We start from the raw sequence: 20,332 nt of genomic DNA on the forward strand, positions 1-20,332 counted from the left end.
AAATAAGAAGAACCCACAAGTCGAAACGTTTACAAATAAGTAAAATCAACGCGAAAATACAAATCAGAAGATCTTTAAGTAGTGCAGAATATTTTACAGGAAAAAAGTATCTTTATGTGTAAACAACCTTATGCTGACTGGCCGAGTAATTAAGGATCAACAGCTCATGAGACTGCATGGCTGTGTGTCTGCTTTGCTTATTTAACTATTCGATAGATCTATTTCACAATCAAGCAAATATTTATTAGATCAACAAATACCCTAGGTATTTTTTACTTGTGTCAAATTGATCACATTACGCAATGGGCCCAGTTATTGATACTCCATCAATGAATAATACGATTGGTGTCTACGCTGTTGAATTCGTTTTCCAAATCCAATCCATTGTGTGCACATTAAGGGCGTAATCGTCTAAATAGGCCTTACGTACATAAACAATATTTAAATTTAAAAATAACGATTTGTTGCTGTAGAGTTGATAGAGTAAGCACACAATAGGTATGCCAAACAAGAGCTCGTTAACCAGATACATATTCAATTTACGATCTTCCCACAAATGCAAAAAAAATATATATGGGACGCAAAACGAATTTGCCTACACCTGGTATGGCCACTCTCATCAGAAAGTTCTGTCCAGCGGTATTCTCAATGCGAAAAACACTTATTCACACGGCAATGTTCACCAGAAACAGACACTTAACCGTCACAACTAACTTAGAAATGATACGATGATACTGCATCTCTTCCATTCGGCTATACAGATTATTGTAGCACAGCTTGAAAAACTTACTTCCCCATGCGATGCCATGAGCAGCCAGGCACTACACTGAAAAAAACGGCGATAGACGAGCAGGTCCGCTGCGCAGCAATCTGATGTCCTGAGTATGCCACATGGCGGCAATTGAACAAATGAAAGCCGGACATGATGTATATTTCGTGACTTTCTTCGAGTTTTTGTTATTTATGTGCTGGTCATTAAAAGGCGAATTAATCGAAATGACCTAGGCAATTGGCTTTCAATGTTCAAAGGTCAAAATTAATCGACAAAGGAAATGGCCTGTGTAAAAAATCAATATTGAGCGAAACAATAGTAAAGCTGCTTCCGAAATATAGAAATTTTCATACTACTGCGTTTGTCATATATTAAAATATATATCTTAGTACCAAAGGGTTTTCGAGAACTGATATTCTTCAAAAATTAACTTTTTTTATTATAAGTATATGACTTAGTCACCGTTTGAATGTGATTGGCTGACTCTGCTTATAAAGTTCTAACTTGTTCTCTCTTGACAACACTGAAGACTAATCACACAAACAGGTCTAATATAACTAATATAAAATTACTAAATTTCATATTCTGAAGAAGCGATCAGTCAGTCAAGAGGCATTAAAAGTATGACGATTTCAAATACTATTTTAAGCATATCTTATCAATATTTCCCTAAGATTTATAAGACTCGCGCTTATCAGCAAGTGATTCCCTCGGACAACCATCAGAAGCATATATAAACACCAAACCCATCCACAATCGACAAATCAGTCTTTGATCAGTTACCAGACAGTTAAAATAATGTATTCCCCAGCGAAACTTATTGCATGTACGCTGATTTTTGCACAGCTACTGGGCACCATTTATTGCGGAGTGTACGATAATACGGATCACTGGGTCGTTTCCGATAAGACGCAGAACTTTCCCGAAAACGCAGTTCTCGGTGGCATCGATTCATACGGCTATGATAACTACGTGGGGCGTGTCGTTTATACAAGCTCGATTCTGCCAGCCCGTGTTAGGTCCGAAACTGGGTACACTACCTACAACACCGACACACTCGCCAATCAAGCGACCTACTACGAGTTGCTGGTCGCGAATGAAACCGTCAGCTATCATTGGGTGCGCAGTTACGATGGCTTCAGGGAAAGGAATGCTGTTTCTGTGGGTACAAGCGCACTGAACGAACGTGTTTACGTCTGCCGCGCCAGAACCGATGGCGGTATTTTCATTGGAACCCTGTATCTTGCGCAAAAGGTTTGTTTTATCCGGTACGAGAATTTCCCTATGCGACAGATCAGTAAATACGAGGTACTGGTCCGACAAGTTACACCTGCAGCGTGGGCACCATTCGTCAATCAAATCAATTGATAAGATTGCAAAGTTAAATACAAACGAACATTTATAAGTAAAATGTTTTGATAATAAATTGAGCTAAATCATAACACGAAACATAAAGCACATAATCCCTGGGGCTTATATTTACTACTTTATTACTCAAGATAGCTTTTAGTCTCAAAAGTTTGAAGACACACACTCCAAAGTTTATGTATAGTTAACAAATTATTTCGAGTAAATTGCGGAGAGTATAGAGTATAAGGGTAAGCGGGAATAGTTTATGAAGAAAAAAAAAGATTTGCTCTCTTATATTAATGGCTATTTTTCTTCTTTGTCTAAGAAGATAAATATATTTGTTACATATTATATATTCAAAAATATATTTTATATATCTAAATACGAGCTCTTTTGAAATATATTAACTTTCCAGAGTAGATTTTAGTAGACCAGCAATTTCTTTAGATGGTAAGGTAGCCGTTGCTACTCAGCTAGCATTTGTTTTGGTAGCAGTGCTTTTAACAAGTATGGGAATACAAAGGCGCCTTTTGGCAGCAGAAACAACCCCTGTACATTGCACATTACAACAATTACAACAACAACAACGACAAATATCAACATTGAGATGCCTATCGAAGCCTATAAATAAATTTGCCATAGCCAAGTCAAAAGCAATACACACAAAAGGTAACAAACGGCAAAAATATTTGAAAATTAATGCATGTACGTACAGGCGTACATATAAATAAATAAACGGAAAAACACGCATACGCAGTGTATGACGACAACGAAAGATAAGGGACTGAGGAAAAGCAATAAAAACCGTCAAGTTGGCAACATTGACGACATCGAGCAGGACGAGTATAACGCTTTACGACTATAGACGATGTCAACAAACAGCGCAAATACTGGCACACAGCTCAGCCTGGGCTACACCTGCGGCCTAAAAGTATGCAATAAAAAGACAGCCGCCTTTCGTCGTTGCTATTGCGTTGTCGCCGTTTTGCATTAGTCCTGCGAAAGGGACTTGGCTGCGTTTCTTTTGATGCTCTACATACTTGGCTTACAGTAGGTATATCGAGCATGGCATATCCAACAATTAAACAATTTCTCCAGCTACTTTATGTTATGCTACTTTGTGGCATGAAATTGCATTCTCTTACATAAAGAATACAGAATAGGCTATGTTTATGTTGATTTAAATAAAGTTAATCAAAATATTCTCCCGCATCAGCTAATATATGCCTTTAGGAACTTATGTCGTTCATTGTAGGGTATTTAGGTAGTCTATCACAATTTGGGCTTACAATTCTGACTGTGTTTGCAATGCGCTTTTAATTTGACCGCGTCTGGCGGCAACGTTCACGATGACGACGACTGTGGCGTCCTTTCCTTTGCCAGCGCAGCGGCGCAGAAACTTAATTTTCCCACTGTAGCTGTTGTTGATGTTGTTTTCGTTGTTGTTGCTGCTCTTGTTGTTGTTGACTTGCGTTTTTGCATTGCAGTGCAAAGTTTGCTAGTCGCTAAAACTTTAGCCATTTGTTGTTTTTGCAACAATTTCCAGAACGAGGCTATTTGTTGCTTCGCTGGGCCAGACGACGGCAAAATCAACGAAAATGTCGCCCAAAACCAATCATTTCGTTTATTCTCAGACCATCGCCTGCCGACGACGTAGACTCCGCTTCCTAACACTCCTCTAGCAACTTCTATACTATCTCTCAGCGGATGTCTTACTAAGAGGGCAACATTTTAATATACTTGTGGATGCCATTGGCTCACTGCCATTTACAGCGTCCCATGCTCTGTCACGCAATTTTGTTACTAAAATAAATTTTATTTCGCTCGGTTTTTGGTTTCTCCGCGTCGTTTTTCATTTCATCGAGTGCGCCCCTGTTTATGAACTGCTCGCCCTTAAATTGTCTTTATGCCATGGGCCAACTGCATGCCACTTAGACGCTGTCCTTTGACCCAGCCTCTGCTCGTTGGCTTACTCTCTCCCCCTCTCTTTTTTTTCTGCCGTCCTTTTTTTTTTTTTGCTAATATTTTGCGTTTTGGCAAAATGACATCCTTTTGGGTGAGCGAACAGAGCGCCGAAATTTTTGCTTAAATTTAGTTTTGTGTTGTCGGGGTAGAGACGTCTTTGGCTCTGTTGACTGCATACTTTGCCGTCGTTTCCTGAGGGAAATTAAAATGTGCTTAGAGAGTAATTTGAGAACATTTGGCTACTGCGTTTTTGTGCCCTGTACAACAGACGTACATAAAGGGTATTCAAGGCAGCGCACTGCAAAATAAGAATTTTTGTTTATTGTCGTGTTTTTTTTTTGTCTTAGTATTATTATTACTATATTGAGCGCTCTCTGGACAACTTCACTGTGTTAACTTATAATTTATAAATATATCATGATAATAATAATAATAATAATAATAATAATAATTATAATAATAATAATAATAATAATAATAATAATAATAATAATAATAATAATAATAACAATAATAATAATAATAATAATAATAATAATAATAATAATAATAATAATAATAATTATGATAATAATAATAATAATTATAGTTAAATAACAATATTAATAAGTATTATTATTATTATTATTGTTATAGTATTTACGTTTTGTAGTTTCATATTTTAAGGCTCAAATTACACTCGAACTAGCTAGCTTATGATTAAAAATTAATTAATACCAATACTTTATTGCTAGGGCATCATTTACAAAGAACTAATATATTAGCATACAATTCATCTAATTCATCTATTCAAGCAAAAATTATGCGTACAATTTTTAATTATTTATTATTTTTTCACAGTTATGCATTATAATATAAAAACAGTGAAAACAGTTTCACAAAGTAGTATGCGTCGAAATGTAGTCCATAACGTAGGCAGACAATTTAAATAAAAGCTTTTTACCTCAATTCAATCGCTGAAAGGGTTAACATCCATCCGATTTTTGTGCATTATTTTTTGTATGTCATCCATGGTTGCCTCTATTTGTGCATGTCAAATAACATTTCATTGACTTTTGCAATTTTTCGAGCGTTATGTTTTACAAGTGCACATATTGAGCAAACGGCAAAGGGAAATATCAAACGATTGACGTCTACACGATTCGCGCTGATTTGTCACATACATATCAATGCTAATGAAGTACTTGAAGAGAGTCGAGCATGCTACAAAGTTCGTTGAGCTTATGACTGAAGAGCCGTACTTATTGAAAGTAATCTGAGAAAATTGCATACAATTTTGCGAGTTTTCTTTAATTTTACACGAAGCTTTATTCAAATTTTGTAATATGATTAGAATCAGCATGGATTATTCTTTCTTGTTCTTGATATTAGTTAAGTCGCCCTCACCACCCGGGTTCATTTGTAGTTTCTGCTCGTAGCACTCGGGACGGCAGCACTTATACCATATGACGGATACGATGCCCATGAGAAGCCCAAACAATACGCCAATTACACAAATGCCAGCGAAAAACGCCGAATAGTGCACTTCATTTAGCAAATAGGCCAACAAATCTATAACGGGCTGCGCAACGTAATAGCAAATAATTTCAATCGGATTAAACATCATTTTGTAACTGTTCTAGTACACATATAATAAACGAATGAATAAGTTTAGGTCGAAGGCTTTATGATCTCAAATGTTTTTGATAACATTCCATATTTATTTCTATTCAAAAAATTGACATCAATTTGTAAATTTCTCATTTCCACATAAGTATTGAAAATTCCTTAAAACAAATTCTTCGTATTATCATGGAGTTTCAGGAATATTTGCACAAGCAAATGGCCATATTCAACTATCATTTACACTCCGATTATGGGCTGCTTATCAAAACAGCAACTTGCATAGCCTTTGGTGCGGTCTGTGGCTGGATTATGGGTCTTGTCACTTGGTTGCTATATAAGATAGCCAAATGGCAGAAAGTACTGCCCGTCAATTTTTATAACTATCAGGATGATTTGGATTTGGATATGGAATTGGATACTGATATGGGGTATAGCATGCAGATGCATGACAATGACATTGATACATCTATAAGCCCATTATTGGCAAGGCGACGCCATTGAGAGAACCGCTTGTCATTGATCTATTGAGTGTATGTGTGTGCGTGTGTGTGGTTGAAGTTTAAGGCTTGTGCAATATATCAAATGCACTTGCACAGCCTTCAATCGCTCTTAGACTGTCTCGAGTGGCAACAGGCTTGAAGTTTAATACAGTAGCAGAAAAATTTGCCGCAATGTCATTAGCAGATTTGTATGCTATCGATGTTGCAACGCTTTAAATTCAATTACTCATACGCCATGCATAACACCCACAGCCACATAAAAGATGCTCGACTCTTGGCATGTGTGTTTGCTTTGAACATGGCCACAGGCTCGAAATATTTAATAAACCATATCTTTTATTTTTTGCCTTCACCACATTTTGTGCTAAATTTTATAAAATTCTTGGTTTTTGTTGGACTGTGTATTGCCTGCTGTTGATTTTGCACAAATGGCCGGCAGCTATTTTTCCACAAATTCTATATAATTTATATATTGGCTGTCTTTTGCCGTGGCTGCTGTGTAGACACTGAAGGTCATGACTTGATTTGATATTAGCCTTGAAGCTTGCTTTAGTTTTGTGTGCTTTTTTTTTGCCAGTGATTGCTGGTTGCCAATGGCACTAAAAAGCTTATACTTTATGAATTTCAAATTTTAACGCGCATCTATTTGCAGAAATTTCAAGCAAGAAAAGCTCAAGAGAAGAAAACAATATATTCCATTGGTCTAGCAAAGCGAGTCTTTACTGTACAATGCGTTTAAAGTCTTGTCGTCGACACAATATCCAAGCTAAATAGCTAAATTTGATTACTGCATTTGGAATAATCGCCCCAATTAATAAATAATGTACAAAATGTTTTCAATCAGGAAATTTTTGAATTATTGACAATAATAAAAATCTAATTGTTAATACTAGGCCTTGCAACCAACTAGTAATTGAAAACGTTTTGGGCAATTTTCGATTTTAAAAATGCCTCGTTTTTTTCTGCTTGGATAAATCCAAGCAAAACTACACAAACTTCTTTCAATTGCCTTTACCATAAAACAAAGAAAGAAAAAAAAGTAGAGTTCACTTTTCATTCATTGTTCTAGCCCCAGTTATTAGCCTACTTTGAACATTTTGGCAACGTCGCATGTTCCATTGTTATTTAAAGACCATTGTCTATGATAAAAGTACTTGAGAAATGCTTACAACATTTCAGAAACAGCCTCAGCAGGAGCACAGTAAAGACTTAGGAGAGCTGCGACTACCACAACCCCAATTTTCGAAGGCGAGTTATAATTGCAAAAATGTTACAATGCAGTGGGAGGGGCAGCCATATTGCGGTAAGAATGAAAGAGAGTCTGAAACTGAATGAATGCCACGACAAAGGGGTGGGTTGGCTCTGAAGCATTTAATCACCAAACCAACCCCACAGACAACCGCGTAATTCATTCAGTGGGTGCCGTTGAATTCAGAGCTTAAGCCTCCTGCGTTTCCACGCCCCCCCCCCCCCCTTGAAGGGGGTTGCTAGCAATCCAAATGCGCTTAGGGTGTCATAACTGCAATCGCGTCGCGCCGTCGTCCGCGGGACACAAAACTGCTGTCAGCGGGACACATTTACAAAATGCATCTCCCGAAAAACTTGCCATACGCTTTCCCAGATGCAGAATAAACGGGGCCGGGCGCATGGAAATACGACTTAATTGATACATAAATAACAAGTTACACTTTAAGAGCGGGAATCGCTCGACTATAGACAAAAACATTTTATATTAAAGCACACTCATAACTGATTAATTTATAATATAGCCAAATCGTATCGTGCTACATGTAGGGAGTATCAATACTTCACATTCGGAAGTAGCATTTTATGTATTTAAAAATATATTTTTTTGTCTTTTAGTTTTTAATTTGATTTTAGATACATTATTGGAAAATGTATTTTATTATTGATGGATGCCTTTTAAGAAATATCTATCAGGGATGGACTTTTGATATACATTATTCATAATACTTAAAGATTTAACATTTATAAAGCGCACGCCCACTCTCGAGTATTTTCTTGTGCCAGCTTAGCTGTCTATGGAAAACCTTATACACTTCTTTTGAAATACTTTACAAGGTATTTAAGTGCCAAGCTGCGGCCAGACAACCAAAACACTCTAAGCCTTTGCCGGGATGAAGTGTGCAGGTTGTGCACGATTCATTAAGGTTTTTTATTTCATTGAAACATGAGCATTTTTCATATATGAATACGAATGCGCCGTCATTGAAAAAGTATATATTTCATATATATACATACATATATTTACGATTTTCCCGTGCCGTGCGTAATGAGGCAGACGGCTTAGACGGGATGGGATTGCATGGGTTCGAGTGGGTGTGCGCATGTTGATGTTGTTGTTGTTGTTACTGGTGTTCTTGTTGTTGTTGTTGTCTAGGCAACGGCTCAGTGTACTTTATTTTTTATATGCAGCAGCAACGCGGCAACGTCAGAGTTGCATTTTCCGGCATTCGCATTTCCATTGGGAAAAAATATAACTGCCAAGTATTTTACACGGCTGGGAAGCTCGTCTCTGCCCGCCCATTTGTGCGCTCAGCCTCTCGTTTTGGTGCATTGAACCTACCCTCACTTCTATTTGTCTGTGTATGCGGTTCACTTGCTTTGAGATTTTCGTTTTTGGGAAATACTTTAGAGGCAAACTGTGTGTGTAATATGAGGCATTTTCGCTTTGTCGAAGCAAAACAAAATTTTGTAGTTAAAAAAGCGAGCGCAAAGGCTTTTGAGGGAGCAAACAAGATAAAGGAGCGAAATCTCGGACAGGCTTTAAAATTACATACATTGCTTCCATAGAATACCATGGAATATCGTATAATATATATTATTAAGAAAATTAGCTAATAAAAATGTAAGTACATTTTTACTTTCCAATACCAATTAAAACTGTCGATTTAATATAATTGATGCACTTACCACAGTTAAATTGTTGCATTTGCTCTTGTCTATTTCCATCTTAGCCTTTTTATATTTGGTCGATATAAAATTATTTTCCACGCTGAATGCCTGTTGTTAATTTTGAATATTGTCTGAGTTGTTTTATAGGCCTCGCCTTTCGCTCTTGAAATATGCTAAGTAATATATATTATTGTTGCTGATGCTTAAACACATATCTTCCACACAATATTGATTTTTTTGTTGTCTTTCTTGCACCAGAGAATAATTGTGCGCCAATTGGCTAGGTCATTTCGATTAATTCGCCCGTTAATGGTCAACACATAAATAACAAAAACTCAAACAAACCGACCTGATACACATCATGGCCGGCTTTCATTTGCTCAATTGCCGTCATGTGGAATACTCAGGACATCAGGTTGCTGCGTAGCGGGCTTGCTCAGGCCGTCTATCGCCGTTTTTTTCAGTGTAGTGCCTGGCTGCTCTATGGCATCGCACGGGGATGTCATTTTTTCAAGCTGCGCTACAATAAACAACATAAGCGAATGGAAGAGATGCAGTATCATCGCATCATCTCCAAGTTAGTTGTGACGGTTAAGTGTTTGGTATTTCTTCGCGATGCGGTGGATTATATGGTACTTGGGTTCGTCGTATGGATACATTTCTTTAGAGTCGAAGACAGCGGGGGACAGAACTTTTTGATCGGCCTAGTCATGCAAGGCCTAACCATGCATGTACTGCGTCGTGTAACGATTTTTTTACATTCGCAGGAAGATCGCAAATTGATAATGCATCTGGTCAACGAGATCTTCTTCATAACACGCACCATTGAGAGCAAGTTTGGCATGATTTATCACTGTGAGCTGTGCCTGTTGTGTGTTTACTTTTTCAAGCAATATTTGTTGTATGTTATGCTGGACTCTATGTGGCACAAGCCCTACTTTCTCTGGATAAACTTTTTCTATTGGGTACTAATGGAGTATTGTAGCCTTGGCTATTTCATCTATCAGTTGATTTTGCTCAATTGGTATCGCAACTTTAGCTTCTTCTTGCAACGCTTTATCGAATATCATGGGAGTCAAAGTTTTATATCTGGTCGTTACCATCGCCGTCTGTTGTGGCTTTTCAAAATACATTTACGTATCAACAATTTACATCAACATATCAAAAAGAAGGTCGCCTGGCTGCCCGCGGCCATCTACTTAGCAATTTTTACGAGCATTTTTAACATGACGCTGATGATTGAGTGCATCGTCTATGCTGGGGATGAAATCGAGAACAAAGTGTATATTATGTCAGATGGTTGCCTAGGCCCGGCTGTAATTCCAATGCTCAACGTATTTATTATTGGCTTGTGCACTGATCGATTACGCAGCGAAGAGTTAACTCAACAGCAGCAGATTGTACTCATAAATATTTTATATGTACGTAAGGCCTTCCCACACGATCATACACTCAAGGTGCTCAACAACGAGGTGAGTTTCGAAATTCAGTTAACTCGGATGAGTGTCATCTTTTCGATTGTTTACAGCACACTTCTTTGATTGTGCATCAAAAATTGGAGCCGTTGCTCAATGTGATCATTTTGGATACCACCTGTGATCGTGAATTTGCCTTTGACTACTTCTTGACAGTGATTGTAACTGCGCTGTCCTTTGTACAATACACAGTTTCAACAGGTCGCATTCTTGATGAGTGTGTGACTCACAAATAGGCGAATCCCATAAAGTGCATGTATCAAAAAGATCTAACAAAGACCTGCAGAAAGAAAGAAAATTGTTGTACATTAAAATGTGTGTGCTTTTGTTATACTATATATACATATATACTATATATATATAAAGAAAATGTAGGATGTGCCTTAAAAATTAAACGCATCTAAGTGCAAGAAGTTTATTTAACATTGAATGCAAAATATCTTAAAAACTTAAGCTTATTGAATTATAATATAAAATAGTTAATAAATAATGAAGAATAATTTAAGATATTAAATATAAATTCTCACTCACTCATTTTTTCACTACTCATTTTGATAAGTTCGTTTCATACCACTTATCAACAACTTAGTGAGCGGCAAAAGAATTTATAAATTTTCACTCCATAACAGCAACAGTTCAAGCATTCAACAGTCACGTACCAATTCGACACACAATGTTTTCGAAAAGTAAAAAAAAAGACTATGCAAAACATTCAATTTTTGATACATTTTGCTGCTACATTTAAATTTATTTTTACAACCCTCCAGCAAATGTGTGCCTACCCGCCAGACGATAAAATAATAATCGATTTGACTTTGGTTTGAGTATTATTTTTTTTTTTTTTTTTGCTCTCTTTTGGTTAAAAAGCCCACAACTCATCTGAGCCGCCGCACAAAATGTAAAAAATGGAGCTCTGGCACTTCCTGCTGGGAATCGATTTTTGTACATTTCCCCAAACTGCGATGCTACCAAAATTTATGCGAATTTGAATTTGATATGGTTAAACTGTTTGCCTAGGCAACGTCAGCCATGCAAATGGTTTGATAAGAGCAGCATGAGGTGGGCATGGGGCCCGGGTGTGCTGAGGGGCGTGTTGTAGGCTGTCATTGTGCCTAGCTTTGTCGCTTTTTAGTGTAAAATTAATTTGCTATAATTCATCAATGGACCCGGGCAAAGGATTATTTTGCATAAAAAATTGTGGCACTTGTCGATTTTGCATAGTCTGCTTTTTGGGCATGGCAGCAGCAGCTGTTAGGCAAGAGCTTGGGCCCGATATCAAGCTAAAGAGTATGAGGAGAAGGTGGCCCAATGCCATTCGGTGTGTGTAACTGACGCACTTTGTGTAATTTATGGCTGCACATTTATTTTATTGAGTTTAATGTGGACGCAGTTGTTGCCAGCGCCTTTCAAAGGTGAAAGGTTGGGTCCACGGGGAGTGGGACTGGGGATAAGAGCCGTGCAGGCAGCTTGAAGGATGGGAACTGGTGGCCCATTGGCGCTTTGTTATGCCTGACTGAGCGCAGCGGCAAATGTATTACGTTTGAGCAGGGATGAATGGTATTCGAAGATGCCACAAACACGGTTCATAAAATGAATCAGCGCTTCACAGTCATTGGAATATTAAATTCCAATAAATATTGAGTGCCCAAAATATTAAGACTTGTGTGTAATGAGAACACACAGCTCAACAGTACAAGAAACTGTGCTGAATACAATCAATCAATCGAGTCTCTATTTTAATAGTTTATTTTAAAATCAATAAAGACTTGCATCATTAAATTCCAAGAAATAATATAAATTATCGTCTATGTTTTTTGCTATCTTAGAGGGAAAGCTAATTAGGCAATAGGAATTTAAGATCTAAGCATAGAATTTCAGAAATGTGCATGAAATATGCTCTTCTATAAGGTGTTTTACTTCTTTGCCTACAAATAATATACCTAAGGCTTAGCATTAAAATGTTTAATGCCAATTAAATGAAATATGTTTTGTATAAGCCGATTTCTATGACAAACAGGCAAACAAATTAAATCGTTTGGCCCAGAAACTTTACAAAACTCGAAACATAGACACAAACACCGCTGCTTGCTTTTTGTGTATGTGTGCGTGTGTGTGTGTGTGTGCGTGTTTGCGTTTGTCTGATGTTGGCCAACAACTAATTAAGTATTCAAAAACGTTTTGGCATAAAGTTTAAATTGTCTGTGGACATGGGCCTGATGGCCGTACTTTGTGTACGGCTAGCTACGAAAATCCAATAATAAAGCCAAAGCTGCCGTCGACGACGACGACGCTTGACGCTCATAAATTATAGCAAATTATTAAGCAAGGAGTCAAAAAAGTTTGCATCGCACGCGCCAAAACGAAACTTGCAAGTACATTGCGTATACGTAATGTCGCCTTGTGTTGCGGCGAATGATTTATTTTTATTATTATTGGCGGTGAATTTTAAATCAAAAAGCGCACAAATGCTGTTGCCCAAATTGCGAGAAAGTCGCCCCCACAAAAACCAAAAAGGACAAAAAGAGCAAGGGAAAAAATTTGTGCTACAGTTTTGTGAGTTGCCTTCGGTGGCAGCTGCTTTTGTCATTATTAATAACTGTTAATTATTCACCATTATAACTATGCTTGAGAGCACGTTCTTGTTTGTCGTCTGCCCTAGCCACACGCCCGCCAGCCCCTCTACCGACTACTACCATTCAGAATTCTCTATGTACTTTGCCGCTCAAGTAAATTCTCTTTTCATATTGTTGGGCATCATATTTTTTGTGCTTCTTAGTTAACGCCTGTTCGTCTCGCCTCATTTTCTCCCGGTCTCTCTCTCTCTCTCTCTCTCTCGCTCTCTCTGTCTCTCTGGCTGGCTCTGTCTGTCTCTCTATTGGCCATATTTACATATTATTAAAAAGTTTTTCAAGCTCAGACGACAACAACGACGAGCGGGAAACTTTTCTATTTTGCCTTGGCTAAAAGTTATTGAAAATTCATGAATAATTGACATTTATTGCAGTTGGCACAAGTGATGGTCGATAATGGACGACCGGACGCCCACTCTAAAGTAGGCGTGCCATCTGAGATTTTCTCAGTGCGTGTGCCTGTGTGTGTGTGTGTCGTTGCCCATTTATAGACATAAATATTAAAGTAGCTTACGTACTTAATTGTAAATTATGTATTCAATTAGTTATGCCAGCCTGCCCGAACTGAGCATATGGTCCACATTGATAGTCGGAGGCTGCAGTGAGCCGAAGCGAATGCACTGAAAGAGATAGCTAGCTACAGAATATTCAATCAAATTTGTGGGTCTAATTTACAGTTCATATACAAGGTTTGCAGCTGGTAATTGTTTGGCATGTTCTCAATCATTTCTGCCAGCAGCCATTTATATTTAATATTATTTTCGATTAGACCAATCTATTGCCTAATTATAATTCCAAAAATAAACATACTACACCTTAGACTTATTTTCGAGCAGTATGAAATAGTTCCAATCTGTTGCTCATGTGTAAAATACATTTTAAATTCTATTATTATGTTATACAAATACTTTACTAATTTTACATGTGAGCTGCGCTTAAATGTTATCAAGGAGTACAGTAAAATATATATATTTTAGACATTTCGACATTATTAATTAACAGTTTATTATGAAAAGATTCACAACAAAATTTTTGTATATTTGAAATTCGAATTCAGTCATAGGCCAAATGAAAATTATTAAATGAAATAAATGATGCTCGTTAAAAAAAAGGCAACAAAAATATTTACAGCATTAAATTTATTCAATAAATGGCCAAACGACAAATTGTATTTAATTTTGGACAATATAAATGCAATGTGGCTTCAGTCAGCTTGAATTTAGACACAAACAAGAAATTAAAGATTATTTCTTAAACAATTAGATATTTTGTTTCTCTGGGCAATCAAAATGCCAAATATGTCAAATTCTCAAACAAACAATTATATAAACTGTTCGGCAAATAGTTAAAATAAGTCAAGATGACAGCCAAGCCAAAAATCAATTTGATGCGAATATTTAAAGAACTGTCTGAGGCTTAAGTTTCGCATTTTAGTTGATGGCATTGCAGTTTTTCATTAAATGTGGCCCGCAGCGAGTTTACAGAATAACCGAGATATGACTAAAGCCTCCCACTCTGTATTATGAAAATGTGGCAGTCTTTCCTGTGCCACGCCCCGCTCTCTTCGCCCGTGAGTTGCCTGCCTAAATATATTTTGCCATAAAATAACACCAGAGGGCGCTGTCAGTAGCATAAGCTCAGCATATCCGTTTTTGTTTTAGTTACAACTAACTGCATATGGATATAGTATTCGAGTGTGTGTCTGTGTTGCTGGTATGCATATGGTATGGCATACATATAGGTATATATATATATATATATATATATATCAAAACATTTATGTAGAAGTATGTAAACCGCATATGCTGACGGTTTTGAGAGCCGGCGCTACGCATTTCCAGGCATTTGCATTCAAATGCATTTAATTAAATCAACTAGAACCAACAGGAAAATGCAGCAACATCAGCAACGAGCTCAGCTCAACCCAACAAATGACCTTTTCTCACACTCGCATACAAGCACATACACACACACCCTTCAGGCGCTCAATATGAGCCTCATAACATTTAAAACAAAATTTATTTTGTGCAAATTTTGCCAGGTTCGTTAGTTTTAATTGTGTTTAGTTTTCATTTTCAGTGCAAGTTCGCACAGTGGCACAACTACGAAAATTATCCAGCAAAAATCTGAACAAATACAAAGAAAGCTAAAATCAGAAATTATATGGAGAAGCTTTATATATTCGTAAATGGGAAAACAAGCTCATTATTGTACTCTAAGCCAGAAACTTCACTTAATTTCTTAATATTATTTAGTTAAAATTAATGAAATATTAAATATATAAATATTTAGAAAGCACAGATTCAACGATTTCATAGATCTTGGAAAGTTAATGTTTAAATTTAAAGAAATATCCATAATATCCAGCAATTTTCTAATATGTTGTTCACATTTTCCTACCAGTGTACTTGGCCTTTGTTTGGCTTGACAACAATTTTTGCTATGCTTACAATTAACTTTGCCAAAAGTGTACTTTTTTTAGTCGACTGTTGATGCTTTTTCTGCCAATTTGACAGTTTTGGGATTGCGGTTTTTCAAAACAAGTGAGGCCATTAAATAAAAAACAAGAGCAGCAAAAGCGGGATCGAGAGTGCTGTCGACCTGTCTGATTGCCTGCCTGACTGCCTGCCTGGCAGCCCGGCTGACTATCCTGAGGCCAATCTCACTGTCAATTAGCAATTGGCTGAAAAAGCGTACCCGCATCAAGCTGTCAAAAAGTTAAATGTGAAAAACTCATTCGTATCATTTATAATATTATCGCTAATTGAAGACAAGGCTGAAGGTAATGCCCAATGGCCTCCGATAAAAGCGCCATCTTCCCAGGTTGCGGCTCAGAGCCCAACCCTGCCCCTGCACCAATTCACAATTGAAATCAAATCAAGACTGTAATGAACCAATGATAACTTGACCTAGGAAAAAAAGGGTATAAGCCAGAATATTGTATCCATGTTTATTAACACTCGAATGCATTTTCTTTGTGACAATTTGTTATTCTTCTTTACTGTTTCAGTTCCTCGTGTTAACTTGACAGTGGGTTCCAACACAATGGGCTAAAGTTTTGAATTCATTTCATTTTTGTTCATATTGTATTCTTTTTCAAAAGGACATTCTGCACGACTACACTGATTTATTTAGGCCTCAAACGGAACAGACAGAATTTATTTAAATAAAAACCGAAATAATCTACAAGGGTTGATATGAAAAGTTTAAATGAATATTAGATTTAATATGTTCAGCAAGCAGTTAAATAAACATATTAACTATAGATTGTTTGTATGTATATAGGAGTATATAAGTGAATATTTATTTCAGGCCAGAACTTAATGAGCACACCTCGACTTGTTGTATCATAATTATCAACATACATGCGCCAACATTTTAGGAGCTTATTTAATTAATTGAAATGCCGTCTTGGCAGACTATGCCCACGACGACTGAACATCAGACACTCTGCTTGGAAGAACTCTCGCCCCCTCACTTATAACATCCATTAGTGGGGACAGCGAGGCATAATTGTGCCAACATTTAGCATCATTATTTTTGCGCATTATCTTTGATCTTAATAGTTTGCTTTGACAAGGTTTTTACTTTTTGGGGCTAGCCCGCAAAGCATTTAATGTGATTAATTAATTTAAAGTCCCTAGGGATAAGTAGGGAGCGAAATCATCTGCTCTCACAATGTTAAAAGATACAGCAGAGCATTTCTACCCAATTCCTCTAATTGCCTTCAATCAAACGAGAACCTTTCATAAGACGCGTTGACAGTGACATTTAAAAAATGTGGGAGGAAGGGAAAAAAACAAAGAAAACTAACGAAATTTTAATGCTGCCTACCACAAGGTGCTTTTGAAAAATGAATGCGAAATTCAGAGCCTGAAAGCTGCTTCTCCAGCTCAGGTTGGTGGGCAACCCTTTGATAACTGACACCAGGTGAGCAGTGGCCGTCGCCAGTTTTGATGGACACGCCGCACAGGTACAGTCCGGACAAAAGCCCCAACTCAGAGCCATTTATCAACACGCCGCGGCGCCATTTTAACTTAATAAACAATAATCAGGCTGTAATTATATGATGGTAATGGCATAATGAGAGCCCAGACAATACGTCAACGTCCTTGTTTGGCTTGATAATTGAAAATGTTTGTAATTTTCGCCCGGCTTGCCTTTTTTGTTGTCTTGCTTTCCCTCAAACTTTGCACTTTTATCTGTTGCAAAACTTTTGTTGGCCTTTTTTTCATTTTCCTTTTCCTTTTTTTTTTGCTGCTTCTATTTTTATTGTTGTTGTTGTTGGTTGCTGCTGCCACAAAAGTTTTGCGACAGTTTAGGGATTAGCAGTCCCGAAGTAGGCAACGCAAAAAAAGAAAAGAGAAAAGAAAAGTTTCGGGCCATGTACAAATTTAAGTGCTAAAAAATTTGCTGGATTATGCGGCAGTTGATAAAGTTCTTGCGCGGGGAATTAAATGTCAATGTTTGGACCTTGTTCTTATTGTTGCTTCAGAGTAATTCACTAATAGATTCCTCTACTAAATATTGGAATTCGAGGATGACACTAATGTTAAACTCAAGCAAACATACGTGGGTCAGGCAAACAAAACTTTTGATTATTACTGGCAGCCCACGCACGGAAAACTTAAGACAAACACAGCTGACGATGGCTCTGGCCTAGAGAGGGCAGCGGGGAGAGGTGGCTGGGCGGCTCTGCGGCCTATCAAGGCTCATTTTACGCCCGCTTATTATTTTAAGCCCAGGCAAAGTTGAACTTTTAGCGCGAAACTAACCAAAAAGAAGCAACAACATTTTTGGCGAAAGGTAACACAGGAATGATTATCTTTGCCAAGCACAGACTGGTTAAATACTCTCTTAAGTCCGGGAAAAGTTAAATTTTTGGCCAATTTTTTCAATAAATTCTTAAAAAAAAACTATTAATGCACTTAACGCTCTACTACTAAGAATATTTGATCCAGCAAACAGAACTATATTAAATATCATCATTCTGCTTATTAGGATTATCTACGAAATGAATAAGTTATAACATGTTGAAGGGTATGAGAAGTCGATGAGAATCGGACGAAGAATGAACTCCCAGCGCAGTACAAATAATTTTCGGTACATGCCAGACATAAGCCCGAAGCTGTTGCTTTGCCAACGACTTCGAAGTTTAAACAGAGTGCGAGGCAGGCAAATAGGGATATTATGGGCGGGTAGGTAGGGGAAAATGGCACTGAAACTTTTCACTAAGATGCTTGTACTTGTATGCGCTTCAGCTGGCCGCTTGCGCAATTTAACTAAAAGCTCAATCAATCATCTCACATAGACGGCGCCTCCATGGCAATGCTTAATTTCTGCTTTAGTTCCTGCCGCGCAGCTGGCGATGCCTTTGTCAATGTTGTCATAGAGTTTCGTTTCGGCCAAGGACCGTTTCGCCTGAAGAAGTTTTAAGCCGCTTTTCAAGGCGCTTTTTGAAGTTTATCTGCTCGGTTGGCAGGTTGGCCAGCCAGGCAAAAGCCCCATGGCGCTACCTGGCCAAAATGTGTGCTCTGCATGCATTTAGGCACCCGCTAGCAAACATATTTGTTCAGCTGCAAAAGGGTTGATTATTAGGTGCTGTGGCTAGCTTTATTCCCCGAAAATTGTTGCGGCTAATGCGCCCAAAGGCGGCTTAACGATTAAGTCTGCAACGTGACGAGGCCTTAAAGTAATTGCTTGGAAATGAGCCCAGCTTTTCATGTACATGCTGTGCAATTAAAATGAAAAGCCTTTAAGTAGGCTACGCAAAAAGAAATATTTCGATCAAAAGGTGTGAGCGACCTCAACATGCCCTAGAAAAAGTACAGAAATTATATATATACTGACAATTACCAGCCATCATGCGGACATAAACTATAAAATGCCTGCATGAGCGTGTTACATAGCTTTGGCCTCAGCAAATATGCCCAGTACAGTATATACTATGGCTGGAGTTGAAAGCAGAAAAAACTATGCTTTATAAACTTACAGCTCGAGGCTGATGCTAAGTCGCACTCTCGGTCCCAGACGACGACAATGATGATGATGAGCGACATAAAAAGAAACAGTAGAATGCAGGCAACGCAAACAAGAACAACGACAACAATAAAAATAAGAATATAATTATGTCTGCTTTTTGCAATTATTTCAATTATAAACACAAGCTGTTGCATTTGGCAGTGTGCCACATCAACAACAATAACAACAACAGCAACAACAAACAATATAAAGTTGCCGCCAGGCAAGAGGTGCAGCGGTGGGTGGCGTTGGGTGGCAGGCTGATGCTCGCATAAAAATCCCTTTGCACAGTTTCCAGCTTGCAGCGTGCAACGTGCAGCAAGGGAGACGCTTGCATAAAATGAGCACATTAGCCTAAAAGCAGGCAGCATAAACTGTGCAAAACTCCGCCAGCGCTGGGAGCAGAAGGTGTTAGACTGAGCAAAGATATAAATAAAATATTATCGGTGTGCCGAAGACGAAATACCCTTGCAAACGAAGGGAAGATATGCAAAATGTTTCGTATGTTCAACGAAAACGTTGACAAATGGGTACAGGAAAATATGGGCCAATACTGGGATTTGAGCCCGAATGCAATATATCATCAAGATTGTTTTAATATGGTTAGATGAGTTCATCCAGGCACAGACAGTCGGGCGAATTGAATGAGGGAATTAAAATATATATATCCCTATGAATCGCAGTTGCTTCACGTTGACTGTAACACATATTAGCACTAATTTATAATACCCTTCACACTCTATTTTTAATGGGTACTGAGAATAAACACAAAGACGCCCCAGTGCATGCAGCAGTTTTTTATGTAACTGCCACTGCTACTGCTGCTGTTACTGCTGCTGCTGCTGCTGCTGCTGCTGCAGCTTGTTGCATATGCATGCCTAGGCGCAATGCATGAAGTCTGGACAGCACAACAGCAACAACAACATAATTACTATATAAACTGAACAAGCTTTTGCCTGACTTTTGACTGTGTGCCTGTGTCTCTGTCTCTGTCTGTAGTGTTTATAATATTTTTGGCATGTGCCGGGAATTGTTTTTGGCTCACGTTTGCAGCAGCAACAGCAAAAACAACTCGTGCTCATAATAAAACTTTTACTA

At 37.8% G+C, this 20,332-nt stretch overlaps 5 protein-coding genes across 5 annotated transcripts in view; 4 read left to right on the top strand and 1 right to left on the bottom strand.

The window, feature by feature from the left end:
* Positions 1-20,332, top strand: part of LOC115759338 (discoidin domain-containing receptor 2) — a 101,511-nt gene that overhangs the window by 64,983 nt on the left and 16,196 nt on the right. The gene's annotated exons all lie outside the window — the stretch shown is intronic.
* Positions 1,557-2,356, top strand: LOC115758937. The gene has a single exon (XM_030699738.1). The coding sequence runs from the start codon at positions 1,571-1,573 to the stop codon at positions 2,138-2,140; it is 570 nt and encodes a 189-aa protein (XP_030555598.1). The 5' UTR covers positions 1,557-1,570; the 3' UTR covers positions 2,141-2,356.
* LOC115758939 lies at positions 5,361-5,734 on the bottom strand. The gene has a single exon (XM_030699740.1). The coding sequence runs from the start codon at positions 5,691-5,693 to the stop codon at positions 5,433-5,435; it is 261 nt and encodes an 86-aa protein (XP_030555600.1). The 5' UTR covers positions 5,694-5,734; the 3' UTR covers positions 5,361-5,432.
* On the top strand, positions 5,798-7,050 carry LOC115758938. The gene is made up of 2 exons (XM_030699739.1): positions 5,798-6,120; positions 6,845-7,050. The coding sequence occupies exons 1-2, from the start codon at positions 5,879-5,881 to the stop codon at positions 6,897-6,899; spliced, it is 297 nt and encodes a 98-aa protein (XP_030555599.1). The 5' UTR covers positions 5,798-5,878; the 3' UTR covers positions 6,900-7,050.
* Positions 7,455-10,821, top strand: LOC115758932 (uncharacterized protein CG1339). Its single transcript, XM_030699732.1, has 3 exons — positions 7,455-7,495; positions 9,876-10,580; positions 10,637-10,821. The coding sequence occupies exons 1-3, from the start codon at positions 7,460-7,462 to the stop codon at positions 10,817-10,819; spliced, it is 924 nt and encodes a 307-aa protein (XP_030555592.1). The 5' UTR covers positions 7,455-7,459; the 3' UTR covers positions 10,820-10,821.

The sequence above is a fragment of the Drosophila novamexicana genome, unplaced genomic scaffold (genome assembly GCF_003285875.2).
Source record: "Drosophila novamexicana strain 15010-1031.04,08,12 unplaced genomic scaffold, DnovRS2.1 tig00000193-arrow-pilon, whole genome shotgun sequence".
Taxonomy (NCBI): domain Eukaryota; kingdom Metazoa; phylum Arthropoda; class Insecta; order Diptera; family Drosophilidae; genus Drosophila; species Drosophila novamexicana.

Coding starts and splice junctions, on each gene's coding strand:
- LOC115758937 (XM_030699738.1), top strand. CDS start 1,571: ATGTATTCCCCAGCGAAACTTATTGCATGTACGCTGATTTTTGCACAG.
- LOC115758932 (XM_030699732.1), top strand. CDS start 7,460: ATGTTACAATGCAGTGGGAGGGGCAGCCATATTGCG. Junction 7,496..9,875: donor GGAGGGGCAGCCATATTGCG/GTAAGAATGAAA, acceptor TTACATTCGCAG/GAAGATCGCAAATTGATAAT. Junction 10,581..10,636: donor TCAAGGTGCTCAACAACGAG/GTGAGTTTCGAA, acceptor GATTGTTTACAG/CACACTTCTTTGATTGTGCA.
- LOC115758939 (XM_030699740.1), bottom strand. CDS start 5,693: ATGATGTTTAATCCGATTGAAATTATTTGCTATTACGTTGCGCAGCCC.
- LOC115758938 (XM_030699739.1), top strand. CDS start 5,879: ATGGAGTTTCAGGAATATTTGCACAAGCAAATGGCCATATTCAACTAT. Junction 6,121..6,844: donor GAATTGGATACTGATATGGG/GTATAGCATGCA, acceptor ATCTATTTGCAG/AAATTTCAAGCAAGAAAAGC.